Source organism: Simochromis diagramma, unplaced genomic scaffold (genome assembly GCF_900408965.1).
Source record: "Simochromis diagramma unplaced genomic scaffold, fSimDia1.1 OVJJ01000705.1, whole genome shotgun sequence".
Classification (NCBI taxonomy): Eukaryota; Metazoa; Chordata; class Actinopteri; order Cichliformes; family Cichlidae; genus Simochromis; species Simochromis diagramma.
Window position 1 is genome coordinate 5,688,166 of NW_024387448.1, and position 13,410 is coordinate 5,701,575.

The following is a 13,410-nucleotide window of genomic DNA, read 5'->3' on the forward strand; positions in this document are numbered from 1 at the left end:
GAAACACTGGACCACCATCCTCTCAAGGTTGCGAGAGAGAGCACTGTAGTGTGCCCAACCAGTCTACATGTGGTTGTTGACCTTGAAGAAGGCATTCAACTATGTCCCTTGGAGCATCCTGTGGGTCAGACCTTCCCAAAGTGTGGGGCTCGCCCAGAGCCATTGCGGGGGGGGGGTATGAAAAGGGAAAAAAAAACAAAAAACAAGGCTTGTACACTGCAAACACGGGGCGCCCACACAAACGCAAAGCAGGAGATGAAGCATCGCTGAACATGTTACCAAACCAACTTCATTTTAAACCAAAGACTAGAAAATATGATGAAGCATATCTTCCCTTTGGCTTCACCTGCACAAGTGCCAAGGTAGGTCTCCCCTGCAGAATTGGTTTTCCCTTTGTCGGGAGCAGGGGTTGGGCTCTTCAAATCACGGACAAACAGTATCCCACATTCTTGATTTTTAGTTCACAAACACTTGTTGTAATGACTAACTACTCCTGACATTTTGGAGATGTTTGCTCTTTATACAGTAACGTTACAGTGGGATACAAATAACATCAGGCTGATCCTGCCACGATTTGTTCCCCCTGTCTAAATCACGGACAAACAGTATCCCACAGTTGTTTCTGTTTTTAAACCCATTTTGCACAGAAAGACAATTTTTTAAAAATGTATTGATAGCAATGTTGAACATTATTACACAGGAAAAAAACAACTACATGTAAAATAATTACACCGTGACAAACATTTTTCATGTAAAACAAAGGGGGGCCCAGCAAAAAAAGTTTGGGAACCACTGCTGTGGGTGATGCTCTGGGAGTATGAGGTGACTGACCCATTGCAACGAGGGGTTTCAGTCTCTGTACAACCACAACAATAGCTTGGTTCACATTTCTCACCATAGGTCGGACTTATTCCCGGATCACCTCTTTGCTTTTTACTTACACTGTGACCTCCAGCTTGTACTAGGGTGGCTTGCACCCTGTTGGGTGCCTGTTGTAGTGACGAGGGAACTAAGCAATTTACCAGTTAATCTGTTTTTACCCTCGCTGATGGCCGGAACCACTAGGTAGTGACGGAAGGAAATTGGCCCGATTTGCTTTACCAACTTTCTTGCTAATAGATATTGCTCAAACTAACCAAGCAATATCATAAAAGGCAGCCTGAAGCAACATATATAGACAATAAGACAGCAGTGGTATCTCAGCTCTCTGAAGAGGGTGAAGGGCCAAAGACCTCCGGTAAGAACTGTTGAGAGTATACAAAGACTGACATCTAAACCATAACTTTCCAGCTCTATGCTGCCTCCTACTGTTGACAGTTTTATTTACTTCTCAGTGTCAATTTCACAAAGTGCTCCTTTAATGTTTTCCTGAACAGTGAAAATACTGGAAATAGTAATTTCTACTGGTTACTGGTGGATTACATTCAGTGGAATCAGAGGACTAGCAGACATAAGCATTTCAACTGTGGAAAAAAATCAGATGACATTTATTTTTATTTTCTGCCAGTAAACAGGCACTAGATGTTTATATTCATATGACTGTGGTCTTTGTGCAGCAATATTCAGTCAGCCAAACGTCTTTATCTCTGGTCTCGTCGTCTCAATTGCGACCTCCCAGCATTGCTAAGTGCAGTACCCCCTAAACAGGATGAATGCTGTGGGGTTCATGGGCTGCATATCTCAGAGTCAAGACCCTCAATGCAGGGGGCATAACTCCCCTAAGATCCCTGGAGGCACCACAGGGTTGAATCTAATGAATGTGGGTCACAGGGAACTCCACCATGTGTGTGTGTGTCTGTGTGTGTCTGTGTCTGTGTGTGTCTGTGTCTGTGTGTGAGAGAGACAGTAAACTGTCAGACTGCCTTTGGGGTGATAATAAAGAAAGGACCTATTTCTCAAAGCAGGAGGTGGAGCATAAAGACATACAAACACATGAAACATGAACACACGACCACATGTTTATGAAACAGAGTCCCACACACGCACATGTGCAAAATGTATGAAGACAAATAGAAGAGCAAATCTGAATCCTGATTTAGACTATCTGAAAGGAAGGCGTTCCACTTCACAGATCAGGCATCAAATGCAAAAGCACACTGAGGATCTACAGTGCATATTGTGTAACACTTTCACTATCCTGCTGAGCTGCTAGCAACATACTTCCACTGCATTTTCTACCATCCTGCCCTGCGGATTCCCGTGACTGAGCCATGAATACTGCATGGCTTTCCTGGAAGCACAGGGCCCTTGTGGAACTTGCAGGCAAAATGCACGGGTTCCTCTGCAGGTCACTGTGCCACACTGTCTCCATTCTATATTTATGCAGAATGAACCTAACTGTGAGTGTTTATGCATGTGGGGTGGCTTTTGTGTGGGTGGGCCAGGATGACAGAGACTGAGATATGATAAAAAAGAGAGTATTTTTATTTGTGTGCAGGTAATAGTGTACGTTGCCATGCCATGGGAGGAATATGGGTGTATGTGCTTATATTTATATGAACATGCATGCTCTGATAAGTGTGTCTATGGTTGTTTTTCTGTAATACTAGGACTTGAAGTGTGTGTGTGTGTGTGTGTGTGTGTGTGTGTGTGTGTGTGTGTGTGTGTATACCATGTTTAGATATCTTTGTGAGGACCAAAAATTGGAATGCTACTATACTTGTTGGAACCAACAGTCCCTTATGGGAACAAAATGCCCGTCCCTACAAGTTTGAAAGCATTTTTGAGATTCGAAATTATGTTTTTTGTGTCAAGGTTACAATTAGATTATGGTTACGTTTAGGCAATCATTTTTGATGGTTAGGGTAAGCAGCAAAGGAAAGCATCATTTCAATTAAATGTCCTCACTAACATATGAAAACAAGTGTGTGTGTGTCTGTGCCGGAAGTGAAATAACACCTTTTTTTTAAATCAGGAATATAATGTCACATGTTCGCCTGCATGGACTTGAGGGCTCAGACTGCATAGAGAATGTATTCAGTGTACCAGAAGAATCATGATGTATCACACTGGGCAGGGGTGGGGGAAGGGTGTGTGTGTGTGTCAGAGAAAGAGAGAGACAAAGATGACCAAACACTAGCTACAGACAATATGTGCACCACATTTCCCATTTCCGAGTTGTTACAGGGGGAAGTAGACGGGTGGGGGGGTGGCTGCAGCTCTTTTGGCGATAATAGCAGGGAATGCAGACAATGGTGAAGGTGATTCAATAAACAGCCCAGATGCTTCATTTTGAAACAGAAAACACACACATATTCATAAGCACACAGACACACAATATAGGTGCACAATGAGAACCCTCCTTTGCACAACTTGACATATGGCGCGCACAATTTCCCTCGCAATTTCAGATCCAACTCCCACAGACGTCCTCACACGCCGGCAAATTGCCACACCTCCCCCCTACACACACACACACACACACACACACACACACACACACACACACACACACCTCCCTCCCTCTCTTCTTCTTTCCTCATTGCCCCGTCTCTTCATCCTTCCCTCCCAATTCACTCTTCTTTCTGAAAGTCATCTGCTCGCTAAGCAGTAAGCAACATTGCGGCCCGCTCGCAGAAATGAGAGTATACAAATGATTTGTGGCACAGGCGTCCCACTGGCGCCAGCCTAGATGGCGGTGAGGAGGGGGGGGGTCCAGGGTGGGCTGGGTTGGGGGGGATAATGTCACTTTCACCTTGTGTTTTTCTAGCAGGCCCATGATGATCATTTTTCCCCATTTTCATCACAAATTTGTTTTGGGCAAGGACTAGCGAGAGAAGAGAGAGTGAGCCAGAGTGCATGAGGGGGAGATGATGGAGCAAGTCCCCCTTATGCTTTGCTGAGTGGAAGCAGAGACAGACAGAGAAAGAAAGGGTGGAGGGGGGTAAGGATGGAGGAGGAGGGTATGTTTAAAGGGGGATGGAGAAAAGAAGAAAGAGAGAGGTTTGGGGGGGGGGGACGCATCTGCACAGTGACCTTTTTCTGATCCAATCTCACTGATGAATCCTAATGAAGGATTTAATAAAATCACAGTTTACAATCTGTCTCTGCATCAAAGCATGCAATCCAATTCAAAACACAGGCCCATCTACATTTCCAATATTGTTGCAAACCCATCAACCCCACCGAGCCCTTTCCCGAAAACTAAACGAGCACATGTACGTGTGTGTGTGTGTGTGTGTGTGTGTGTGTGTGTGTGTGTGTGTGTGTGTGTGTGCGAGGGAGGGAGAAACAAAGTGAAGAAAAAAATTGGCCAGGCCAGAGAATGAGCGGCTGGCGCATTTGTTCCAGCTGTAGCCTAATGTCACAACTCGTCATATTCATTTGGTCTCTTAATGAGGCTAAAGTCAACAAGGTGCAGCATACATGAGTGGAATTGCTGCTGCTGCGGCTCACTGCTAAATGAACACAGAGAAACAGACGAGAGAGTAAAAGACACAGAGTGCATGATGATAAGAGAGCAGAACACGAGAAATCATTTCAAACTTGATAACACACAGGCCTCACACAAACGCACTCCTCATACACATCATCATCTGACATTTCCCTGAAATCAAAAGGGCACACCTGTTACGCTGACAGTGAGCTTTGAGTCTGCAGAGTAAACAGGACAGATTGATAGATCAATGCAACCGTTTGAATGTCTGTAAGGTGATGCAGTGAAGTGAAGAAGACAGTGCTGACAACCGTAAAGCAAATCATTTAAAAACACCAAACCTGTGGGACTCTGTAAACACTCTGCAACAGTGACATCTGCTGGTGAAGGCTGAAGCTAACAGTGTGTGTATGGCAAAACCATACCAAGAATTTAAAACAAGTCCAAAACAAAACACGAACAAATATTTACGTCAAACAATGCAATTGAATGTCAAGAAAAATAAAGGGTCACTCAAACAAATTGTGAAGTGTGGTTTGAAACTAACTGTATTCAAAACGGTGACCTTACCTGGAGCAAGGCCACTGTTTGAAAAAAGTCCTTGGGCCTGTTCTCCATACGTTCAGGACATTCTCAGTGAAATCTTGATGAGATCCCAGATCTGTCAGTTCTCAAAAGTCAAACTTACTCAGGGCCAGGTTTATTAAGTATAAAGAAGATGGACCTGCACAGCAGCATTTGACCATTCTGTGCAATTCTTGTGTGAGGAGCTGCTTGAAATGTGTGCGCTAACAATAAGAAAAACATTTGAGGTGGACATGATATCACAACTGTCCCTTATTTTACCATCTTTGACTTTTAGAGAGGTGTTGGTTTAAATCATGAAGAGAAAAAATCATATACGTAGTCCAATTCAGTGTTTCCCAACCACTGATTCGCAGCACATAGGTGTGGAAGATTATCTGCTTCCAGCTGATTAGTAACAGGCAGAACAATTACATTCTCTTCTACGGAGGGCAGTACAACTACCTGCTCTAATTAAATTGATTGCCAACTGCCAGTAAAACAGAAGAAGATGAAGAAGAAATTACATAATAGTCATGCTGTGAGACCAGAGTAGATAAATATCTGATAAGAAAAGCAGTCAATCTGACCTAGGTCCTAGAGAAAAGGCCCTAGCATGAGCAATGGTCAGAAGAAACCAAAAAAGGTATACTGGGGACAAAACGGAGCCAGAGGAGGAGAGGAGGAGAACAGTACGCATTAATCATGTTTAACTTGTTGGGTATTTGTTTGTTTTGTTTCTAATTCTGTGTTCATGCATAATCTAGGCTTGTTTTGGTTTAAAGAATTGTATTTTGAGCTTTTCCCCGTGGCCTGCTTTTGGGTCCTCTTCTTCCTGTGAATGCTTCCTGTGATTGACAGTTTTACCGTGTTTTACAGTGTTTTACAGTGTCAGGCTATGTTACCTTAGAGTAACAAATTTTTGCTTAACAAATTTATTAGAACACCTGCCATAAAACAAGGGAATTGGCAGAAAATGTAGAAATCTCTCAAAAACATGTTTAAAACTAAAAAAAATGACTGAATTCACATTTTTATACCCAAGTCTCTTCTTCTGCTATTGAGAGTCCAAAATTAATTAAGCATCTTACACTGAGCATTTCCTACTTTCCCTAGTCTGTGACTAAAAAAACGCAAACATTCGGGCTGATTTAATCCAGCTAACATCTCTCATGGATTTGAAGAAGCAGCCATCAAAGTTATTATTTCCTGAGAGTGACATCTTTATTAAAGAGTATTTGGCCAATCTCAGCTTCAAGTCCCTGAATAACATTGACAATCTGTGGTCTTAGGTTCCTGTATTACTACTAATCACTTTCTGTGTGAAACCCACTTTATAAAGCTTTGTCATTCTGATGACATTAAAATGCTACAGTGATGACTTGAGGACATCAAATTCCTGGGGAGGAATGTTAATCTACTTGACAAGAGGAACTGAAGTTATAGGGCAAAGTACAGGCTTCCATTTATGTAAGAAAAAAATCATCTAGAGTATTTCTAACTCAAGTAAAGTCATAGACAAGACATTACAAACCGGAGTGACCTCACAGTGTTAACATCCATCATTTATATACAGTCTATGGAAGAAACTGATTTGAGAAAACAGCCTTTAAAAAATGATTTGCCAATTCTTATTTGGAAAACACTATTGTATTTTCTTTTTAATAATACATATCAACATTACATTTTTCCATGTATCTGTTTTCTTAAACTATAAGATTATATGCAAAAAAGTTGTTTCAACTTTAACATAACAATTTGCAAACACATATATGTTATTTTAAATATTTAGATAAAAGGCAAAACTGTCAGCTCTACCTTTTGAAACTAAACCTGCGCCACGATTATTGAACTAGGCAAGGATGAAATGACCAGGCTTACAGTGATTCATGTTGTGATGTTGATCGCCCATCTCCAAATTGGTTTTCCATTTTTAAACCCTTCCCCAACACAAGCAGTGCAAGTGGAACTACAGAACAAACACCCTTGGAGGACATGTAAGCAGGGTGGTGGGAAACATAGAGGTTGTTTTATGGGGGGGGGGGGGTTGGACAGCATCTCACTGCTCCAAAAAGAGCCTCTTGCTACATCTGCTCACTGTGTTAATAAATAACATAACTCCATCTCCACAGTATCTACAAAAATGGGATCAAAGCCATGTTACTGATAGCAGGTTATAGATCAGCGGGATCTCTGAGGAATAGTAGCATTGATTGAATATGAAATCTAATGCATGACTGTTGCCTGCATCTGTACAGCTGTAATTTTTGTTCAATTACACTTTAGATTGCAGTTACTCTCTGTACCATTAACACCCATTAATGAGTCTGTGCCAGAATCCCACTCTGGGTGAACAATTCTGTGAGCATATATGGTTTAAACACAGGTCTTTAATGCTGGGGATGTGGTGCATATTTACTAATTCTGCACAAGTGTGTCTCTAGAAGGTTCCAGAGTTGATCAGAGTGTGGAGCGACAGCTGTGCTACAAATCAGTGTCCATTTACTGGTGACAAAGTCATTAAAGCCTGCTCATCTCATAAAACACAATGCACATGGTCAAATACCATTTGCTTCTTTCATGCTCATAACTCACATGCACACACACACGGACAGATGCGCATGCAAACACACAGTTTCTCACAAAACTAAACTGAGTGTGTCAATTGGACTGAGCACAGGGGGCAGTGTGTGTGTGTGTGTGTGTGTGTGTGTGTGTGTACGTTGTTTGTGCATCCATAATAAGCAGGGTGATAACAACACAGAGGTAAAGACGGGTATTTGCTAAAAGCACAGCAGCCATAAAGACTGTCACACTTTATCCAAGGGTTGTTTTATGATAAGTGCACAACACAACACATATCCTATAGTCTCCTTTTACTCTTTCAATTTAGCACAGCTGTACAAAATGTATGCAAATCAGCTGTATGGATAAAGCATATTAGAAGTCTTGTTCTTTTTCTTTGCTGTCTTTACACAGTTAAATCTATGCCTAAGTATTATCAAGTATTTCTTGAATTAGTTAATGCAAAGGACAAAAAACTTTTTTCCTCCAGTATATTGACTTCATGGGTGCTGTAGGAAAGTGTGGGTCAGTCTTCCCCTTCACAGATTTACACAAAAGGTTACAGGTGCTATCAGAGGATTAATGCACGATAGGCAGGCACTGAGGTGTAAAATGTCACTAACCTCAGTCTGATCTAGGGTCAGCTGCTAGACACCCAGAAGGTCGCTGCAACACCTGAACCTACACAGTGCAGCAGTTACAGTATGGACATACATTTGTAATTGTAGCAGTGTTAGCAAATATGTCACACAGAAATGAAAAAAAATATCCAAATAAATAAAGTTTCAACAGACTTCTGAATCTACCCTTCCATCTGTTTTTTTTAGCTGCTTACAAGTGAGGGTAACAGAAAAACTAGAGCCTCTCCAAGGTCTCATAGGGTGATGGGTTGTATTTGATCATACCTGGAAATGTAGCCATTCATTCATGTGGAATATTTACCTGGGAATATCAGTATTAACTGAAGGTTGATTGTATTTGTTCGGGATAGGAATACACACATTTCAGTCCCATCATCCAAAATTAAAAAATTTCTGCATTCATCAGCTTCAATCTTTTCAACACGCTCTCTTCACTTGTTAGTATATTTCTATTCTGTTTTTAATAAGACCAACCTGCTGTACAGGTGTGCTTGTGTTCCACCACAGTCTCTCTGCTCAGCCAAACAAGTGTCTGACCTCACTATAAGCCTTTTGCCTTTGCCAGCTCTCTTTACTAACCTCTTCCTTTGAATACTTTTCTGTAAGTCCTCATTCCACCACCACGTCTCCTTTTCTACTTTTGTCTTTCCAGAGAATCCGCCAAACAATTTCTTGGCAGTTTTTTGTCCTCACTCTTCTTGAAGTACGTGCTCACCATAGTCATTTTCATGCAAATTAACATTGGCTAAATGATTATTGTTGTGCATTTTTTGTGATGAATAATATGATAGTGAGTGTAGATTTTCCCAAAAAAGTCATCATCTGGCTGGGGGATTAAATGTTCATCTAAAACCTGATTGTGGCTATAAAATGAAGACTCGTGATGGCAGGTTTTCTTTGGGCCAATCACTGATTAAGTAGCCAGTGGAAAGGATGCTCTGGTATGACTGGAAGTTACAGTTAGGGTGGGCCAGGCAGCGTTTTGTTTTGAAGTAGTAAAACTAAAATCACCTTTTGATATATCAGTTGATCAGTCTGACTTTACTTTTGTTATCTAAAGGGTTAAAGCTTCAGATAACAAAGAGCTGAAAGAAACTGGAAAGTTCCCAAATGGTTGCCCCTAAGAGCAAAAAGTGGGGGAAAAAAATGTCATCAAAGATGCAGACTTTAGAACTGAGTGCTGAAAACAAGCCGGATGTTTGGTGTTCTTTTTAACCAAAGGACCTCATGGAAATGTGTTTAAAGTTGAAAGCTGAAATTTTCAAAAGTACTCAGCCATGAAAATAAAAGAGTAGTGTCCACTAAAGCAGGCATTGTGAAATATATAAGCATGCAAAAATCCTTTTTGCACTTTGGACTTTTAGTTCAAAATCAAGACAGACATAAAAGAGGCTCATCTCGTTATGTCTTTATTTGCACGTCATAAGCTTTTACTCCTAGCATACTTATAGGTCCAATTATTAATTCAATGCACACTTTTTAATTTGAACAATCCTTGGCCCTATTTATTATTTATGGATCATGGGATGTATCAGCATTTTTAGTGAGGGACTTGTTATAGTTTTTGCAGACTAAGCTCACCATACACAGCACTCATACAGACTTCCTCATCGTGAGCGAGTTATCTTACCTTTCTCAACGATTTCGCAATCCTTCATGGCCCAGTCACAGTCAGAGTGTGTAAGCACAGCTGTTGGTGACCTCGTGACCTTGAGATGAAGAATTCCAGTAGACATCACCATGTGCCTGAAGAGGAAACGCAAACATCTAATGCTTCTGTATGCACATTTTCACAGTAGATTTCACTGTGAGCTTTGAAGCCAAAGCATGCTAAAAAGTTGGGGAGGCTTTCCCTTTCTTTTATTCACATCTGGCTAGTGCTTTTTACAGCAAAAAGTATACAATAGTAGATGATTACCATAGAACTATTTTGAGCAATGTTGACATAAGTAACAGGAAAGCAAAAAAAAAAAACCCAAAAAAACTTACCTCCATTGAATAAGCTCCAACTCAAAAGTTCAAAACTGATTTCAGGACTTCTTGACCTCTTATATTGATCAATATCTTCTTGCTCAAACAGTTCAGAAAACTTTAAAAATAACTGTTTGCTGAACACTGCGCCATGGTGACAGGACAAAAGAAAGAAAAAAAGTTCCTCTTTTCTTAAGAATGCTGTCGGAGTGGTTTTGTTGCCACTTAAGCATTCAGGAAGAGAAGAAGTCACAATGCTGTCCTTTCAGGGGTTAGAGGGAGAACAAAAAAGGGGAGGGGGGGACACACAAGCCAAAATATGGCTGAGGGCTTAAACTCCACTGAGCATGTGTCATACATTTATTTTGAAATGTACCATTCAGGGAAATGCATGCCATTAAATATGAACTATTTAGAACTAAAATATGTATTTACAGCAGACAAGTCAAAACATGCCTTCATCTAGATGTAATTCAATAAATAGCCATGGTTTCCTGACAGCAGGAAGATCAAAGTAACAGCAGAGAGTCACTGTGCCCCAGGCAACTCCAGCAGTCCCTCACACAGCTCCCTATTGTCCTGCCTTGTGACTACAAGTGCATCCCCTCTCAGCCTGCTCCTTTCATACCACTGTTTTCTTCAGTGAGATGGCCACACCAAGCAAAATCCAGTAGCCAAAAGTCACAAGACTGCCTCGAGAGAAAGTTCCAAACCGTCTCTACAAAGAGTTATCTCCAGAAAATGTTTCAATGGAGTTTTCTCCACTCTCAATGACATGAAATCCACAGCACACACTTGTTCCCAGCAAATATTAACTCTCACCTGGATTTTGTCAGTTGAAGTCCGTTGAACGCTTAAAGAGGAGTGAACAGGTGGGTGAGTGCTGCAGTGATTTCCCTAAACAAACAGACACAGGAGAGCACCTGCAATTCAAATACAAGGCCAACATGTAAAACGAAACCAATTCGTGTCCCAAAACCTCCATTTGCCTGTATTTGAATGCAGCCAAAAGAGGCCAAGATGTGCTATATAAGACAAAATAAGACGAACTGAGTCAATTTGCTTTTCTTTTTTTTTTAGAATAGAATAGAATAGAATAGAATAGAATAGAATTCAACTTTATTGTCATTGCACATGCACAGGTACAGGGCAACGAAATGCAGTTTGCATCCATCCAGAAGTGCTTTAGTGATATAGATATATTACAATATATATTAGCAATAATATAGATATGTGAGTATATTACAGAAATGGGTCTATTATGGTATGTTATAATGTACACGGTATGAAGTATGTTGTGAATATTCTAAAACTATAAGTATGTACAGGCTGTAGTGAGTACAAGCTATGTACAGGCTATGAACAGGATATAAATATGAAAAACTATACAGAATATGAAATAAATAACTTTACAGAATCTGAGATATACAGCTATACAGAAATGGGAACTATGCAAGTTGTAAACAGTTGTAGGATTAAAGATTATCGAATGTACAGAATGATTATTTACACAGAGCTATACAGTAGTGCAGTTAAGATAAGTGAGATATAATTCCTACAGAGGCTATATAAAGTGCTAGTGGTTGTGAGTGGTGGTTCAGTCCATGTTATTATTGTGTGTTTGAGGGTACAGTTGTCCATTGTGGGTGTGTGTATGTTTAGTCCATGTGTTAACGTGGGTCAGATGTCAGGAGGCAGAGTTCAGGAGTCTGACAGCTGTGGGGAAGAAGCTGTTCCGGTACCTGGTGGTCTTAGTCCGGAGGCTCCTGTGGCGCCTCCCAGAGGGCAGGAGGGTGAAGAGTCCATGTGATGGGTGACTGGGGTCTTTGATGATTTTCCCAGCCCTTTTCAGACACCGCTTCCTGTAGATGTCTTTTATGGCAGGAAGTGGTGCTCCGGCGATGCGCTGGGCAGTTTTCACGACCCTCTGCAACGCCTTCCGGTCCGAGGCAGAGCAGTTCCCGTACCAGACTGTTATACAGTTGGTCAGGATGCTCTCGATGGTGCAACGATAGAAGTTCACCAGGATGTCTGAGGACAGGTGGTTCTTCCTCAGAGTCCTCAAGAAGAAGAGGCGCTGGTGAGCCTTCTTGACCAGCTTGGAGCAGTTGGTCATCCAGGTGAGATCCTCGGAGATGTGGACTCCCAGGAACTTGAAGCTGCTCACACGCTCCACAGCCGTCCCCTTAATGTAGATGGGTGGATGTGGGTCAGCATTCCTCCTGTAGTCCACGATGAGCTCCTTGGTCTTCTTGGTGTTAAGCAGCAGGTTGTTTCTGTCGCACCACTCAGCCAGACGATCCACCTCCTCCCTGTAGGCGGCCTCATCGTTGTCACTGATGAGGCCAATCACCGTGGTGTCATCTGCAAACTTAATGATGGTGTTGGAACCATCAGCAGGTCTGCAGTCGTGGGTGAAGAGGGAGTAGAGGAAAGGGCTCATCACACAGCCTTGTGGTACACCGGTGTTCATCGTGATTGTAGATGAGCAGCGGTTATCCAGCCGGACATGTTGGGGGCGGTTGGTCAGGAAGTCCAGTAACCATTTGCAGATGAGGGAACTGATGCCCAGGTCTGTCAGTTTCCTGATGAGTTGTGAGGGGTGGATTGTATTGAATGCTGAACTTTTCAGGAAAAGCATGGCTATGTCCCCACTGTGTGGTCGGCTATCTGGTGTTGACAACACCACAGAATAAGCAGCATAAAAGGATAATTCCCTTTTCTAACATTTACAGTAAATAGGTAGTAGTTGAACTGGTTTCATTTTGAGAAAAGCTCTTTAACTGGAGCGGAAGATGTCTGCCCTCATGTGGACAGAGACTGTAGATGCAGCAACTGGGGGGAAAAGAGAAGTATTACTTAGCATAAATTAAGGGTCAACATTCAGAGGAAGCATTTTGATTTGCATGACAGTTTGTGGCTTGAAGAGCTTGCAGTAGCTACAGTAAACTGCTTGCCTCTGATCAGCCTGATGTACGTCTCTTTAGCAAAGGGTAGTGGTTTTGTTTCCATTTCCACATTCTTTAACTTTATGTCACAAAGTCATCTCATCAAGAGGTTAGCCACTGACACAAAATTGCTGATCTTTTAAATTCTAAGAGGATCACATTCATGCACAAGACAAAAAGTCTAACTGGACTTGTGCTTATATAGCACTTTGGTTATTCTTTTGGTCACTCAAAGAACTTCCTTTGAGTGCTCAAATGAGGGATTTGTTCCACGCACATTCATACAAGACTTCTATGCCCAAGTGCTTTATAACAGACGCACTCACGCTCCAATGGATAGTAAGGA

General features: G+C 41.7%; 1 protein-coding gene across 5 annotated transcripts in view; it reads right to left on the minus strand.

Annotated features, from left to right (window-relative positions):
- Positions 1–11,142, minus strand: part of myt1b (myelin transcription factor 1b) — a 139,523-nt gene extending 128,381 nt beyond the window's left edge. For 3 of the 5 annotated variants that reach the window (XM_040013842.1, XM_040013843.1, XM_040013839.1), the window contains exons 1-2: positions 10,135–10,913; positions 9,776–9,891 (exon numbers count right to left, since the gene is read on the minus strand). In XM_040013842.1, coding sequence (XP_039869776.1) covers positions 9,776–9,887 — 112 coding nt within the window. In that variant the 5' untranslated portion in view covers positions 9,888–9,891; positions 10,135–10,913. Of the gene's footprint in view, positions 1–9,775; positions 9,892–10,134; positions 10,914–10,938 lie in introns of those variants that run through there. The other 2 variants (XM_040013840.1, XM_040013841.1) reach the window with 2 other exon arrangements.
- Between the last annotated feature and the right edge of the window lie 2,268 nt (positions 11,143–13,410).